This window comes from Mytilus trossulus, chromosome 2 (assembly GCF_036588685.1).
Source record: "Mytilus trossulus isolate FHL-02 chromosome 2, PNRI_Mtr1.1.1.hap1, whole genome shotgun sequence".
Classification (NCBI taxonomy): Eukaryota; Metazoa; Mollusca; class Bivalvia; order Mytilida; family Mytilidae; genus Mytilus; species Mytilus trossulus.
Genome location: NC_086374.1, coordinates 48,208,915 through 48,226,900, shown reverse-complemented (window position 1 = coordinate 48,226,900; position 17,986 = coordinate 48,208,915). Strand labels below are relative to the sequence as shown.

Below are 17,986 nucleotides of genomic sequence, written 5' to 3'. Positions count from 1 at the left end.
ATTAACCGACCAATCTATCGGTTAGCCGAGTGTCGTTCGTGTATAAGGCGCATTCGTATTTGTATCGGGTTTTGTTTTGTACAAAACGATAACTTGTATATATTTCTGAAAATCATTTCTTTCCATGTGCGACATATTTGTTTTTAAATAAATACCCAGAGTTGTCTTTCTTGTATCGAAACACATGCTTGACCTTGTTTATAATTTTCCGGCAATGGTAAGAGTTTTCGTATATTTCAAGTCTTCTGTTAACGTTTATAACTTTATTTTATCACGACTAAATCTTAACTAAAAATTGTACTGACTGTATTGCACGAAAGGTGGTAACCGTGTAATACATTTGTGAAAATGAGTTACGTCCCCATTGAAAAGTGTTTTTGTGAAACCGTGTACATGTAGGCCATACTTTCACAGTTATTCCGAATGATTAGGCAGAAAACATTATGGGTTTTTTTTGAAAAAAAAGTTTGTTTCCAGTTTTTGGAAAGAAAATAATTTGTTTTTTTACCCTGAGAAAAAATATTGTTTGTTTCACCCTTAGCGGCCACTATAAATTAATTTTTATATGTAATGCTAAAATTGAAAAAAAAAATTGTTTTCATCTTGTCGCCAAAAAAATAGCTTGTTTTTCGCTGTCGAAGTCGAAAAAAAAGTTTGCATAGAAAAAAAACCCATAGCCCCCCCTTCAAAATCAAATGGTTGCTGTCTTATGACTCCTTCACAGAAAAAAATTAAAATAGCCTTGCCAGACGTCATAATTGTTTGGACTACACTACAGTATACAGCAGTTAGTCAATTTTAAATTTAAAAAAGGTGAAAGATTTTTGTGAAAATGAAGTTTTTTGATAAAAAAAAAAATTATTTTGAACAAAGAAGTAAAAAAAAAAAACAGGATTTTTTATTACATCTTTTTTTTTTTATTGATATCAGTTATATAATATAAAGAAACAAAGAAACAAAAAAATATTTTATTTGCCAATCACGGCACCCAAAATAGCAGAATAATTACAGTATAATTTTCAAACATAATGTAAAGTTAATTAAAAATAGGTTGATCAAAGTACATAATATGATTTATTTTGATTTCATTGATTAATATTAAATATTAAAGCAAATGAAGTAAGCAATTTGTAATAATAAAAATATATAATATAATATGACCCATTGTCTGTTACTCTGGTCCTTTTATTGGACAGCACACCTCATAGTATACTACAATAATTTATTAAAAGTAAAAGAAATAACAAATGTAAATGCATATCTGATCATACATATCATTCTATAACTTTATATAAAGAAATCTAATTTAATATTGTATTTCTGTTTATACTTAAAACCTCTAATAATTGACAATTTTTTATCAAAATGTTTTTATTTACATTACCCATTCATGCCATTAGCCAAGTAAAAAGAGATTTGTTATCATTAAGTTTTGAAATATGTTTATTTTAACTAAATAGTTTGCTTAGAAAAGGATTTCTAACATTATCCAAAGTTTTACATGTTAAAAGAAAATGCATCTCATCTTCTATTTCCTCATTACAGAGTTTGCATATTCTATTTTCTAGTTTAAATTAATTCAGGTTTATATGAATTTATATTATATATTTATATCATCCATGTCTTGGATGAGTTTGAAAATATTTTCCCAATCAATTATTCTATTAAATGAGTTATCCCCCTTGGAAATATTATGTATAATGATAATTGAATCATCAGTGCTCTTTTGTTTTAAATTCTTGCCAGAATTTTATGAAATATATATCAAAATTACCCCTTAAAAATATTATGTATAATGATAATTGAATCATCAGTGCTCTTTTGTTTTAAATTCTTGCCAGAATTTTATGAAATATATATCAAAATTACCCCTTAAAAATAGTTATTGTCCTTGATCCATGTTGGATTGACAAAATATGTGCAATGTGGTGGACATCTCATCTCCATTCCTTACAGCACAAAACATTTAACTACATTATATTTTTTTTTATTGTGGAGTAATTTATATCAACTTGATACCAATTTTTGCAGTCGCAGCTATTTTTCTGAATTGAAGGTCAATGATATTTGGAAAGAAGTTTAATAAGAATATTCACACATTTCAAATCCAGTATTAAGATTGAAGTGTATTTCAAACTCTGTCTGAATGATAAAATGTAAGACAAAAATTCATTTGGTCAGACAGAAATTTTTAATGTCTTAACAATAGAAAAAGTAGAAAATGTTGAATTTCTTTTTTCTGTAAAACTTGTAAAACAGTTTGGCACAGACTGAGATTATTTGGCCTCTAGCCCCTTCGTCATGGTTGTTTACTTTGATTATATAAAGGTGTACATGAACATGTCTGTCCAGGGTTCATATGACCTTGACCTCTTTTTCATGATGTCATTGTTAAGATTTACTGTTTAATCTGTGAGATTTAAGACCACTATATTTGGTGTACGGAATTATTGAAAGGAATACGTGGTGTGTCTGATATGGATTCTGAATGTGACTGAATTTTCAAAAAAAAACCACTTCGGTGTTGACATGAATACCAATAATGTGGTCATTTTTATAAATTTTCTGTTTACTAAACTTTGAATTTTCAAAAAACTAAGGATTTTCTTATTCCAGGCATAGATTACCTAAGCCGTATTTGGCACAATTTTTTGGAATTTTGGATCCTCAATGCTCTTTAACTTTTTACTTGTTTGGCTTTATAAATATTTTGATATGAGCGTCACTGATGAGTCTTATGTAGACGAAACGCTCGTCTGGCGTACTAAATTATAATCCTGGTACCTTTGATAACTATTCATAGAGTATTGAATATATAAAAGTCTATTATAGTACTTTTAGTAAAACCTTCATATTACCAGAGACATAGTATACATGTCTCTGGTATGACAGACTTTCGATGTAGATTATAGATTTATAGAAAATTATATGGTTATTGGTGATCTTAACTATGATTTTATGGTTAAAAGCAAATCACAAATATTAGAGGATATATGTGACATTTTTGATCTGTCAAATATAGTGAAAAAACCTACATGCTATATGAAAGGGTATGAACCATCACTTGTAGATGTTATTCTTACAAACAGAACAACTCTTTGTTTCAAAACACTGAATTTTAACACTGGTGTTAGTGATTGTCATCATATGATATCTACTTTTATAAAAGGTCATACACCTAATTGTGTAAACAGTAAGACACAATACAGAAGTTTTAAATCTTTTAATGTTGATAATTATATTAATGATCTTGATAATATAAATTTTTTACATGATTCAGATGAATGTATAGATGATATAAATTTGGTATATAATGATTTTGAAACAAAAGTCTCAGATGTGATAAATTGTCATGCACCAATGAAATACAGATACCCTCGAAAAAACTCAGTACCATATATGAATAGAGAACTAAGAAAAGCTATTTTTCACAAACAAATGCTGAGAACAAAATTTGAAAAATACAAAACAAGCAAAACTTGGGAAGCATATAGAAGACAAAGAAATATGGTCACAAAATTAAAAAGAAAATCAGTGAACATTTATTTTCAAGAAAGATGTGCTGGAGGACAAAAATCAAAACACTTTTATAGCACAGTCAAACCATTTTTATCTAAAAAATCTACCTGTAGCCAACAAAAAATTGTACTTGTGGATGATAATAAAATTTTAAACGATACTAAAGATGTCTGTGACAACTTTAATACTTTTTTTGTTAATGTTGCCAATGACATAGGCAAAGGTACTATTTTTGAAGAAAAAACACATCCTAGTATTTTAAAAATTAAATCTCACATACAACATGATAAACCTTTTGATTTTAAACCTATACATGTTGACACAGTAAACAAACTTGTGAAAAAGATCAATATAAAAAAAGCTACTGGCGTAGATCAAATATCATCTAAACTACTACGAGCTGGTGCACCAGTACTCAACAAACACATAACAACATTAATAAATAACACCATAGAATCCAGTGAGTTTCCCAACAGACTCAAAGAAGCTCAGGTTGTACCATTACATAAAAAGAATGATCCACTTGATAAAAAGAACTATAGACCTGTGAGCATTTTACCAACAATTTCAAAAGTCTATGAAATGGTTATGTCTGACCAGTTAACTGAATTTTTTGAGAATATATTTCATGCTTTTTTATGTGCATTCAGAAAAGGTCATGGATGTCACACAACTTTGCTGAGACTCCTTGAAGATTGGAAAACAGCTTTGGATAATAATATGTATGTGGCAGCTATTCTTATGGATCTTTCGAAAGCTTTTGACTGTTTACCTCATGATATTCTTTTAAGTAAATTATCTGCCTACGGTCTTTCTTCTAAATCAGTGAAATTACTTCAAAATTATCTTACAGATCGTAGGCAACAAATCAAACTTCAGGGAGTACTCAGCAGTTGGGCTGACATCCAGAAAGGGGTACCCCAAGGCTCAATCCTGGGGCCCCTATTATTTAATATTTTTATTAACGACATATTTTATTTTATTGAACATGGTACCTTGTATAATTATGCAGATGACAATACTCTGTCTTATGCTGACAATGATTTTGATAATTTATTATGTACACTCGAAAGAGAAAGTGCTGTTTTAATTGACTGGTTCAGATTTAATTGTATGCAGGCAAATCCTGACAAATTCCAAGCCATTGCAGTTGGAAATAAAACATTTGCAAAAAAACCTGTATTTAATATACAGTCAGCAAAAATATCCTGTGATGAGATTGTCAAACTTTTGGGTATTGATATTGACTATCAACTTAATTTTAATCACCACATTAAAAATATTTGTCGTAAAGCATCCCAACAACTGAATGTTTTGAAGCGCATTGGCTGCTACCTTACTAAATTGAATAAACTGACAATTTTCCACACATTTATTTTATCTAATTTTAATTTTTGTCCTTTGGCATGGCATTTTTGCAACAAAAATAACACCACCAAATTGGAAAAAAATCAGGAAAGGGCTTTACGATTTATATATGAAGACTATGTTAGTTCATATGATGAACTACTTTTACGAGCAAAGGTTCCATCACTGAAAATAAGACGTATGCATAACATGGCTATTGAGTGTTTTAAAATTTTATATAAATTGTCACCACCATGCTTACATGATTTAGTTGTATTGAAAGACTGTAAATATAATTTTAGATATTCTAATATTGTAGATATACCTAGGGTCTGAACAACAACCTATGGTAAGAACTCTTTTAAATACACAGCTGCTGTTTTATGGAATGATCTACCTGATGATTTTAGAAAAATTGCTAATTTTACTTAGTCAGTTCAAAAATATTTTAAAGTCATGGAATGGAAATAACTGTAAGTGCACAGTTTGTGCAGACTTTTAGTTAATATATTATGCAAATCTATTTACCATCTAGATCATATCCCATTTTTTCAATTTTTATGCTATGCATTTTTACCAGCTTTTATGCCTAGTTTACACTTATATGCTTTTAGCCTTAACACCTAGCTTATGCTTATATTCTGCTTTTAGTGCTTCATTTTTGTGCTGTGATATTTATTGCATGTGTACTATATTATGTATTGTGTTGTTATAAATGTTGTACTGTTATATAATGTCTCATATGTCGGTTAAAAGCTCATTAGAGCTTATGTTTGTCTATGTTTTATATACCATGCCGACTCTAAATAAAGCTTATTTATTATTATTTATTTATAGATTCAATGACTGGTAAAACAGTGACACATTTCACAATTTTCAGCTTAAAAATTGTCTGTAAATTAACTCAACAGATAAATTACTCTGATGTTCTTTTTTCTTCAGATGATAACCTAAAAACATTCAAAATGACTACTGACAAACTAGACGAAAAATGTATCTACTGCAAAGAAATGGGGCTTACAGAAGCAGATTTAGCCCTAGGTAAACCCCCAGCCAAGTTATCTTCTACAGGGAAAGTGATTGTTGGTGTAATAGGAGGCCTTGTAGCGGGAGTTTATGTGGCAGCGCTACCATTTGTTGTTCCAGCGTTTAGGAAAGTTTGTTTACCTTTTGTTCCTGCCAGTGAATCACAAGTACGAAATGTTTTATCTGCACTCAAAGGAAGAAAAGGGACATTGTTAGATATTGGAAGTGGGGATGGACGAATTGTAAGTTCTTATAGCCAAATAGAATATATACTAGTAGTTTAATAAATATTAATACATCCGAAAAACCCTTTATAGGGTACACTCAAGACTAAGTTTGGAAAGCCTAATATATCAGGCCCGTAGCCAGGAATTTCCAAAGGGGGGTTTGTTGGGCTCACAAACTCGACTTTAACAGTCACAATTCGAACAGAACATTGACCTAACAGTGCTTATTTGTTTACAAGGGGGGGTTCGGACCCCCCCCCCCCTACGGGTATGTATATGAAAGATTTGGTGGCACAAAAGGGCACTGACTGAACAACTAAACATGCTTAAAAGTTGGCACAGAGATATATGTCTGGCCTATGTGTAATTTGAAAAGTATCCTGGAGTCCTGGATATCAAATATTTAAATTAATTTGAATAAATAAATAAAATATTGAAATATTGAAATTAATTATACCAATAACACACATTCATGACATTATACAACTGTCTTCTAATTTTCATTGATCTTTTAAAGGTACTATAAGTGGTCCCCAATGGTGATCCAATCACAAACTTTAACAACTGTTATTGGCAACACTGTACAACTTTGTCTAAACTGTGCAACTTCCTCAAAGGAAGACAAAACTTTGGCTGTTGTTAATGAAGTTGCAATTACTGGTAACCTGTTTCAAAAAATTTTCAAAATTTGAACAACAATATTATTTGTTCATATGCATCAGCCACGATGAAGACTTAACTCAAAAGCTTTTTTATTTATGATAGATGGGATGCTACTCTAGTTCATGGTAAATAACACTAAACATACTGGTTTATGTGACTACATGTATTTTTAACTCAATTTGTATTTCATGTTGGTTTTTTTTAGCTGTATTTCTATTTTTAATTTCTTGTGTATTTCTATTTTTATTTTCTTGTGTATTTCTATTTTTATTTTCTTGTGTATTTCTATTTTTATCTTCTTGTATATTTTCTATTGCAATTATGTGATGAAAAATCAGATAAACTGGATCCTCTGTTGGAAATAAAAAATTTTTTTTTTTTTTTTTATCATAATTAATAAATTATACACAACTTAAAGGATGTCACATGATACAGAAAAATAAGGAACTTTGCAACAACTAACTTGTAAAAGAACGATGGATGGTTTCCTTTAATGTACCCACAATTTGCCAAAACTAAAGGTTATTTAGAGCTTGGCATGTTATTGTGATACTTGCTCATTGTTGAAGAGTACATTGTTGACTTTAAATGTATATTCTTGTAATCATACCCACCATAACATAGTTGCCTAATTTATTATGTTTTTGACCCATCTGTCTGTCTGTCAGTCTTTAAGTCAAGTACTGTTCTTTTCATCTCAACTGTTTTGAAATCACACAGAATTTCATGAAACTTTGCAGATAGTTGGGACATCATACTAAGTAGATGTGTATATGGACCATAATTTGGTATTTGGCCTTTGGTTTCTTTTTGTATCCTTTTTTATAAGTTCTAAAACTTTAACTTTTATTCTGTGGGTTGTGTTGGTATTAGAATAGTATTAATGGAACAATTGAGTTTTTCAAGAACAAATTAATACATTTTGATTCACCGTTTACGTGACAGGAAACTTAACAGGAAACCAATCTTTATTTTCTTTATTTTGCACAATATACTTCAAAAGACATAAATGAACACCATTACTAGTGTTACTTGCTTCATGTTAATATTTAAAATCTATTTTCAATGTTAAATTAAAGTTTTTTTTAAACGCGACAGGAAACCGTAAGAAACCGAAAGCACTTTTTTAGTTATATTTTATTGCAAAATCTGCTTAAAATAATCTGAACAGTATTCTTTTTCTTAAAATCCATCTTAAATGTAACAGTATTATATAACTCCTAAATATGTGCTTATTTTGAAAACAATTAGTACAATTTATTCAGGAATTTCCATATTTTCTTCATTGATACAGGATACCATAATCGTTGTATCTTGATGTTTTAGCCAAAAAAATGTATTTATATTTGGTTTTGAAATTCCAGTTATATATAATTTATTCCAAATCATTGGCAATGTAAAATTCTTTCAATCCAGTAAAGAAAAAAACTTTTAACTTGGAATTAAAATCTTTAAAATAGGCACCATGTGATATTTGTGACCTGTACACCATCTACATGGTTTCCACATTTTAACCTACTTTAGTGGGCTAAAATCAATAAAGTACTTCCTTTAAAGTCATGCATGGTAAAAGATTACTTTTCCTTTGACAAGTTTATTGCGTTTCTGAAAAGTGTTTGCAGAACATGAATAAAAAAAAATAATTAAAAATTGTGACAAAGATACCAACTTTGTACATACCAAGTGTAACGGTATATTATTAACATGTATTTTTTTTATTAAATTATCTTTATTCACCTAAAATATCCAGTAATATTTACTGCTGAAGCAAAATCAATCCAACGAACATCGGCACCATGATAAGAGACGTAATTTGGATTGAATTACCCAAGGACCCTTTACATCGTTATTGGGAAACGAAGTGTGTTAAAATGTCGGTCAAATCTGAAATCGATTTTGTCAAGTCATTGGGCATTTATTTTCACACAAGATCGTATTATGCACATAGGAAAAATAATAGACCCCAGGCGCAATCCCTTTGAAAATTGTATTTTCCTTTTTTAAACAAGACGAAACAAGTATGCAGATTATGTTTGCTTACATCCCGTTGGAAACAAAAACAATGTTTAGACCTAGTTTTTTGTATATCTGGCTGTAAGGGTGTGATCACATGTTAGTCACATGTTTCACGTATGACCCGAAATGATTAGAACGTAATGACAAAAAACAATTTTAATAAATAACTTGACTTCTGTTTCGTGTGAAATGTAACGCATAACGATAACGTCATTTTCTAACTTAATTATTAAGAAGAACAAAACAAGAATGTAAATCATCTCTGATTTTTACCTGTTTGAATATCTCGCGAGAGTTCATATTTGCATATTGTTGCAAAGAATTCTTTTACAACAAAGCAGATTACACCATCTAAAATTTGTGTTACGAAATGAGAAACCAAAGTAACGACAGTGTTCTTACACCTGCTACAGAAATACTAATAGTTCTTGGTATTTTCTTCTCACTATTCTTATTGGTTGATGTTCTTTGTTATTCAAAGCAAAAGTTACGAATTTGCGGGTGACGATTATCTATAAATCAGTCAGCGTTATGCACTTAGGAAGCGAAAAGTAACGCAAGAAACGACACAAAAATATGGTTGTATAATCTTTGAAATTTGTTAATTTCAATTATTTTTTTTAGGGAAGAGTAGCATACACTTGTATGTTGATAAAAATAATGGCATCTTTAGATGTAGTTACAATTTTTCTTACAGTAATTCACAATTTTATCACTTTTCTATAGTTAAAGGAAACGAGCCCAATAGCAAATTATGGTCCATATCCACAAACATTATTTTTATCATTTGACATTTGTAAGAGTTATAAGTCTTTTAAATTAAAGGATCTGAAGAGCTTTTGTTTTTACAAACATGGGGTATGTGAGCTTGATTACAAAGGTACTTTAACTACATTTATCTTTAGGTTGGCTCTAGGAATATACAATGTACCCCATGTTTTTATTCATAATTAATTGGTAAACACTTTAAAGTATATATTTTTCAAATGCCAAATGGAACATTTTAGGTGGTAGAGGCAGCTAAAGTTGGCTTTAGAGGCACTGGTGTGGAACTGAATCCATGGCTTGTTTTATATTCAAGATGGAATGCAAGGAGACATAAAGTGCATAAGTTGACAACTTTTCAAACCAAAGATTTGTGGAAAGTATGAAACTTATAAAGATAACTTAAAATCAAACAATACTAGTCAACAAGATTGTGAAAGTTAGGACTACTTGGGAAAATAATCATTGGTAAAAGACATGATTTCTCTTTGGTAAAATAAATGTTTATTTCAAGTAATTTTGTGTTTGCTCTCTCAAAAAGAGAATTTGTCCATATGTATACCAAAGGTTTTCTGTATCTTTTCAAACCTGGGACTAGTTGAAGCCATTTTAAGAGAGGGAAAAAATGTTTTATTTTAACATTGCCCTATAATGGTTTACCTTTAGAAATTGTGACTTGGATGAAGAGTTGGCATTGGCACTCATACCACATCTTCCTATATCTATCAGATGATGTCAAGTTACTTTGTGTATGTATGGAGAAGCTCTAGAAGTGTTAACTTATAATCCTGATTTTAGCCATAATTTCAATCCATGTTTTCATTTAAAGCCAAAATCAATAATATGAATAAATTATCGGAGAATGAATAGCAGGAATACATGTACATGTATGGACTTATAATTTTGTATAATAGCAGTGGCGGATCCAGAGGGGGGGTTCCGGGGGTCCGCACCCCCCCTTTATTTTGGCCGATCAATGCATTTGAATCGGGATAATTTTGCACCCCCCCCTGCACCCCCCCTTTGCCCTGGGCTAGCACCCCCCCTTTCGAAAATTCCTGCATCCGCCACTGAATAGACACAGGTTTTGAATATAAAAGACCTGTTAGTGATGATCAATTTAAAAAAGGGTAATGGGCCAAATCAAGTTGCAGAGCATTAAAGTCTCTAGGTTCCTAAATGTTTCGAAATACAGCTATGTTAATTTATTCATAAGATTGTAGAAAACTTCAAAAATTTTGTCAATTATTTTGGGAATCACTTAAGCATGGCTGGATCCGACCCTTTCTGAGACAGTCAGTGGTCAAGTCACCCCTTTTAAAAATTTCTGAATTTTCCATTGGCAACAATACATGTATATATTTTCTCCTTATTCTGGACAGATCCAGAAATTGTAGAAACTATTCAGTAGGTTATTGTAACTGTTGCCAGTGTTGAATTTTGAAAAAAAAACACTTTTGAACCTTGTACAGAAAACAAGAGGATTATATAAGACAATCAAGAGAGAGGTCGAAAGAGGCAAAATATCAGTTCACAAAACTACACAGAAAAAAGAAGATTGAGAAATATTAGTACCAAAAATTGGAGGTGAACCTGGGTATTCCCAAAGTGTTTGCAGTTCTCAGAGGCGGATTTAGGGGGGGGGGCCTGGGCCCCTCCTTTTTGGAAAAAAATTTGGTTGCTTATATAGGGAATCACTGAAGCGGGCCCCCTCTTAGGTCTGTCAGTAGGCCCCCACTTATGAAAAATCCTGGATCCACCACTGGTTCTTGCTTCACCAGTGGCACCTAATTGGTGATAAAGAAGAGATAAAATCTATATATACAGAGGGGGGCAGGACTTTTTTTAGGACATTGGAATCAGTTTTTTTAAAGCTTTGGATTTTGGGATTGATCCTTTCGGGATCAGGATTCTTTTTTGAATTTCGGCATGTCAGGATTTAAATTTCTTTAAATTCAGGACCTCCTGATTTCATGTTTTAAGCCAGGAATTTCAGAATCAGGACCCCTCCCACCCCCCTCTATACAGGTGCTGTTGAATTGTTGCTAAATAAATATATGGAAAGATAACAATGTGAAAATTGAATTCTTCTCTTTTTTAAAAAGTATTTTCTTAAAACGAGATATCATTTCATTTAGACAGAGAGAAAATTCTCTATAATTTAAATTTCAAATCTATATTCATTCATTTTGTTCATAAATTTCACACAAGTTGTCTTTACTTTGATTTTTTTTTATTTAGATGTAATTCCCCATAAGTCATAGTTTGTCACATCCAGTTGCATATGAAGATGTCATTTTACATTATTTTAAATTTTTCTCAAACTATTGAACTGATAATTCTTAAAATAATCAAAAGGGAAAAAATTAACAAGAGATTTCCAATACTCTCTATGATAGATTCATTGAAAAGTGGAAGCCAACCAAGTAAAAGACTGTGTCTGTGTCCAAAAATTTGTACTCTATATTTAATGGGTTTAAATTTTGCAATTTCTAGGGGAGCTATTTTCATGTGTTTTCCTGTCCTTGATTCTGATATAAATTATATTCATGCTTAATTTAGAAATTGTCAAAAATAAACCACTTACAAAAATTCCCATTTTACAGTGTGAACTGTCAGTGTAAATCTAGAATTTTTCATTAGTAGGGGACCACTGACAGCCAAAGAGGACGCCTGCTCTGGTCATGATTCAGTGATTCCCTATATAGTCAATTTTTCCCAGATATTAAAGGGGGCCCCACCCTCTTAATCTTAATCCATTGGGGCCAAGTGAGCTTTTCTCATTACGTCTGTCGTACTTAACTTTTTATACGACTGCAAAATTTGATTTTTTTTTTGTCGTATATTGCTATCACGTTGGCGTCGTCGTCGTCCGAATACTTTTAGTTTTCGCACTCTAACTTTAGTAAAAAAGAATAGAAATCTATGATATTTTAACACAAGGTTTATGACCACAAAGGGAAGGTTGGTATTGATTTTGGGAGTTTTGGTCCCAACAGTTTAGGAATAAGGACCAAAAAGGGCCCAAATTAGCATTTTCTTGGTTTCTGCACTATAACTTTAGTTTAAATTAATAGAAATCTATGAAATTTTGACACAAGGTTTATGACCACAAAAGAAAGGTTGGGATTGATTTTGGGAGTTTTGGTTTCAACAGTTTAGGAATTAGGGGCCAAAAAAGGGCCCAAATAAGCATTATTCTTGGTTTTCGCACAATAACTTTAGTTTAAGTAAATAGAAATCAATGAAATTTAAACACAATGTTTATGACCACAAAAGGAAGGTTAGTATAGATTTTTGGGAGTTTAGGTCCCAACAGTTTAGGAATTAGGGGCCAAAAAGGGACCAAAATAAGCATTTTTCTTGTTTTTTGCACCATAACATTAGTATAAGAAAAGTTAGTATTGATTTTGGGAGTTTTGGTCCCAACAGAATAAGGGGCCCAAAGGGTCCAAAATTAAACTTTGTTTGATTTCATCAAAATTGAATAAATGGGGTTCAATCTAACTGTGAATGTAGATTCTTAACTTTTGGTCCCGTTTTCAAATTGGTCTACATTAAAGTCCAAAGGGTCCAAAATTAAACTTAGTTTGATTTTGACAAAAAATGAATCGGTTGGGTTCTTTGATATGCTGAATCTAAAAATGTACTTAGATTCTTGATTATTGGCCCAGTTTTCAAGTTGGTCCAAATTGGGGTCCAAAATTAAACTTTGTTTGATTTCATCAAAAATTGAATAAATGGGGTTCTTTGATATGCCAAATCTAACTGTGTATGTAGATTCTTCATTTTTGGTCCTGTTTTCAAATTGGTCTACATTAAAGTCCAAAGGGTTCAAAATTAAACTTAGTTTGATTTTAACAAAAATTGAAATCTTGGGGTTCTTTGATATGCTGAATCCAAACATGTACTTAGATTTTTGATTATGGGCCCAGTTTTCAAGTTGGTCCAAATCAGGATCTAAAATTATTATATTAAGTATTGTGCAATAGCAAGTCTTTTCAATTGCACAGTATTGCGCAATGGCAAGAAATATCTAATTGCACAATATTGTGAAATAGCAATTTTTTTTTAATTAGAGTTATCTTTCTTTGTCCAGAATAGTAAGCAAGAAATATCTAATTGCACAATATTGTGAAATAGCAAGATTTTTTTTTAATTGGAGTTATCTTTCTTTGTCCAGAATCAACTTAAATCTTTGTTACATACAATATACAATGTATATTCACTTTTTACTACCAACTGATAAATTAAAATAATCTTTACCATTCAGTGATAACAAGCAGTTTTTTTACATCTTAATATTTTATGATGTATTTAAATGAGTAGTTATTGTTGCAAACTCCATTAGAAATTTTAATTGAGATTAGTTTTTGAATAAGGGAAAGGGGGATGTAATTAAAAAAATTGGGTTCAATTTTTCTCATTTGAAATTTCATAAATAAAAAGAAAATTTCTTCAAACATTTTTTTGAGAGAATTAATATTCAACAGCATAGTGAATTGCTCTAAGAGAAAACAAAAAAATTAAGTTCATTAGAACACATTCATTCTGTGTCAGAAACCTATGCTGTGTCAACTATTTAATCACAATCCAAATTTAGAGCTGAATCCAGCTTGAATGTTGTGTCCATACTTGCCCCAACCGTTCAGGGTTCAACCTGCGGTCGTATAAAGCTATAAATCTGGTTACATTTTGAACTTCTTAATCTTATAGAGAACCATGGAATGGAATAAAACAAAACATGGCATGAATGTTCCTTATGAGGTGCTGACCAAGTGTTGTTACTTTGTAGCCGATCCATCATCCAAGATGGCTGACAGCGGGGAGCTTAGTTTAACATAGGACCCTATGGGAAATGCATATAAATAACTTCTTTTAGAGAACCACTGAATGGAATGAAACCAAACATAGCATGAATGTTCCTTATGAGGTGCTGACCAAGTGTTGTTGCTTTGTAGCCATTTCATCATCCAAGATGGCTGCCAGTGGTGGACTTAGTTTTACATCGGACCCTATGGGAAATGCATACAAATTACTTCTTTAACAGAACCACTGAATGGAATGAAACCAAACATAGCATGAAGGATCCTGATGAGATGCTGACCAAGTGTTGTTACTTTGTTGCCATCCATCATCCAAGATGACCGCCAGCGGGGAACTTAGTTTAACATAGGACCATATGTGAAATACATACCGGTGCACCTTTCTTATTTTAGAGAACCACTGAATGGAATGAAACCAAACATAGAATAAATGTTCCTTGTGAGGTGCTGATCAAGTGTTGTTACTTTGTAGCCGATCCATCATCCAAGATGGCCTCCAGGGGGGACTTAGTTTTACATAGGACCCATTAGGAAATACATACAAATGTTTTCTTTTAGAGAACCACTGAATGGAATGAAACCAAACATAGCAGGAATGTTCCTGATGAGATGCTGACCAAGTGTTGTTACTTTGTTGCCATCCATCATCCAAGATGGCTGCCAGCAGGGGGCTTAGTTTAACATGGGACCCTATGGGAAATGCATACAAAATTCTTCTTCTAGAGAACCACTGATTTTAAATGAAACCTAACATAGCATGAATCTTCCTTTCCTCATGAGGTGCTGGCCAAGTGCTGTTAATTTTGTAGCCAAATTGTATCTTTTTTTATATGATTTCAAAAACCCAAGTAGAGTCAGGTGAGCGATACAGGCTCTTGAGAGCCTCTAGTTAAATAATATTGCTGTCTTTTTAAAATTCATAAGGTTTATTATAATTCTTTATTATCATTTTAATTTATATTTTAGACAAACGTTGGAAGCTATAATAATATTTCTATATTTGGCGTAGAATCTATGGTGAGTAATCATATGGTTTTGTAGATTGAATGCATGGGAATTTAAAGTTATTTGAGATGGGGAACAGGGAATGTGTCAAAGAGACAACAACCCGACAGAATATTCCACTAGTGGAGGTGGGCTTGAGCTTTCCCTTAAAAAAATGTGTAAGGCTAGTAAAGCAGTGTTTGGACCAGTATTTTAAGATAGCTGAAAGATTTGAATATATATAAAAAAGAAGATGTGGTATGATTGCCAATGAGACAACTATCCACAAAAGACCAAAATGACACAGACATTAACAACTATAGGCCACCGTACGGCCTTCAACAATGAGCAAAGCCCATACCACGTAGTCAGCTATAAAAGATAAGACAATGTAAAACAATTCAAACAAGAGAACTAACAGCCTTAATTATGTAAAAAAAAATAACGAAAAACAAATATATGCACTGTTTCCATAAAATTAATAGCACATCTTTAAATTCTTTTATGAAATCTTTTCAAATAGCACCATGGTGCTAGAAGGTTATGATAAGTTTTAAAATGTGAACTTCCTTTTATGATTATTCCTCATCTTGACAGTTACTTTAAAAGTCTCACTGATAGCTGAAGTACTGACAATTTAAGAAGTTTGACATCATCATATTAAAACTGAATCACCATTTCTCATGAGTTCTCGAAAATTGGTGGTCCTAGGGATTTGACACCAAAATTTGCAAAGAACCGACACAATTTTGGTATTTTGTATAAAAAATAGTAGCAAGGACCAGTAGTTTTTCTTCAAGGACCACCAGATATATAAAAAAAAATTGAACCCTCAGAGTCTCTGGACAACTTATATTTCCATGTAGACAAAAGGGAGATAAATCTGCATACCTTTACTAACTGATGTTTTGAAATCCACAACCTAAATCACAGATATAGATTTCATGCCTTACATACTGCTTTAATACAATTCTGAAAGTCTTGAAAGTTCATATTTAAAGTAAATATTTATCATTCAATAATGTTTTCTTTATTACAGATGGACAGACTTGAAACAAAGTTTGAAAATGAAACTAACAATGATGTAAGAATAGTGGCATGTAGGTTTCCACTTCCAAACTGGGAACCAATTGAGACAATAGGAGAAGGTATAGATACAGTATGGTTATACAAAAAACAATGATTTATCATCAAAAGGAAGGAGCGATAAAAAATGTGTCAGTGGAACAGAGACAGGGCAGACAGCTCAGAAGAGGAACAAAAAAGGGAAAAAAATAGTGGACATGCTTTCAATCAATTGTGTTATCAGAATGTGATGTTGACAGTTTTATTTTCAGAGATAATTGATTAGAATAAAATAAAGATGTGATACAGTACAAAATTTAATGTGAGAAATCATTTAAAACTACATTTACTCCAATGTTTTAGCTGTAAGCATTTTTAAACATGATGATATCAGAGATAAGTGACCAAAAAATAATATTCTTCTCACAGACCCAAACAGTAACTTTGAACTAATACTGTAAATATAGTCATCTTAACCGTCTTGTTAAAGCATGTTTTGTTTTCTATGCAAATTAGTGTAAAGAAATGCACATAAAATTGAGAAAAAGCGACAACCACCCGACCATAGAGCAAACAACAGCCGAAGGCAACCAATGGGTCTTCAATGTAGCGAGAATTCCCGCAACCGTAGGTGTCCTTCAGCTGGCCCCTAAAATATGCATAATAGTACAGTGATAGTGGACTTCATACTAAACTCCGAATTATACACACATGTCTTTCTTTTTCAATAATGTGAAATTTTAAATATGCATCCCATTACATTGCTTTGCAATTATAACATCAAACTAATTTCATAATTTGCAGCACTTAAATGAGGGGGGGCAAGGGGGGTCCCCATAACAGCAAAACAGTGAATTGATTTGGTGAAAAACAGATAACAAGGAATTGAAAAGGGACAATAACAGATAACAGTAAATGAAATATGAAAATAAATCTGTCCAGGACCAATCCAGTAGATGACTCGTAGATCTTAGTATATAACTTGTGGTATGGACCTAGAAAATTGTAATTTGTGTAAACAAGACGTTTCGGCCGTTGAGGCAGTTCTGCCTTGGTTGATTTTTTTTCTGTAACTTGTACAAGAAGTTATAGTATGGATGTTGAATTTTTCTGAACGACATTACTAGTTTCTGTTTTTGATATAGGGATATTTTTAATCTAGGGCATTTGAGGGATCAATTTTTAATGATTTAGGTTTTTTTATTTAATTTTTGAAAGTAGTGCAGCCAGTGACACTTTATTATCAATTTGATTTTTAGATTTTTTATTTCTGAAAAGCAATATATATACTTTACAAGTAATAACAAAAACATTGATGCACAATATTTTTTTTTATTTAATGACCTCATGATAAAACTTACTTATAAAATACAAAAATACCAGATCAGTGGAGACAGGACATGTAACTGACACACGCATGCCAGTTATGGTTATTCTGATAATAGAAAATGACTCACGTGACAATTCTGATAGTATAATAGAAATTGGACCTAGTAAAAATGTGGATGACACCAAGTGAAACACTAATCATGCATCTCATGTGAAATT

General features: G+C 31.6%; 1 protein-coding gene across 4 annotated transcripts; it reads left to right on the top strand.

The window, feature by feature from the left end:
- Positions 1-127: 127 nt before the first annotated feature.
- On the top strand, positions 128-16,759 carry LOC134707447 (ATP synthase subunit C lysine N-methyltransferase-like). 4 transcript variants are annotated; one of them, XM_063567189.1, is made up of 5 exons: positions 129-217; positions 5,809-6,134; positions 9,806-9,943; positions 15,356-15,406; positions 16,413-16,759. In XM_063567189.1, the coding sequence occupies exons 2-5, from the start codon at positions 5,832-5,834 to the stop codon at positions 16,554-16,556; spliced, it is 636 nt and encodes a 211-aa protein (XP_063423259.1). In that variant the 5' UTR covers positions 129-217; positions 5,809-5,831; the 3' UTR covers positions 16,557-16,759. The 4 variants fall into 4 exon arrangements, with proteins under 4 accessions (XP_063423262.1, XP_063423261.1, XP_063423259.1 ...); XM_063567190.1 differs by lacking the exon at positions 129-217 and adding an exon at positions 5,195-5,215; XM_063567192.1 differs by lacking the exon at positions 9,806-9,943 and having other exon boundaries at positions 128-217.
- Positions 16,760-17,986: the final 1,227 nt, after the last annotated feature.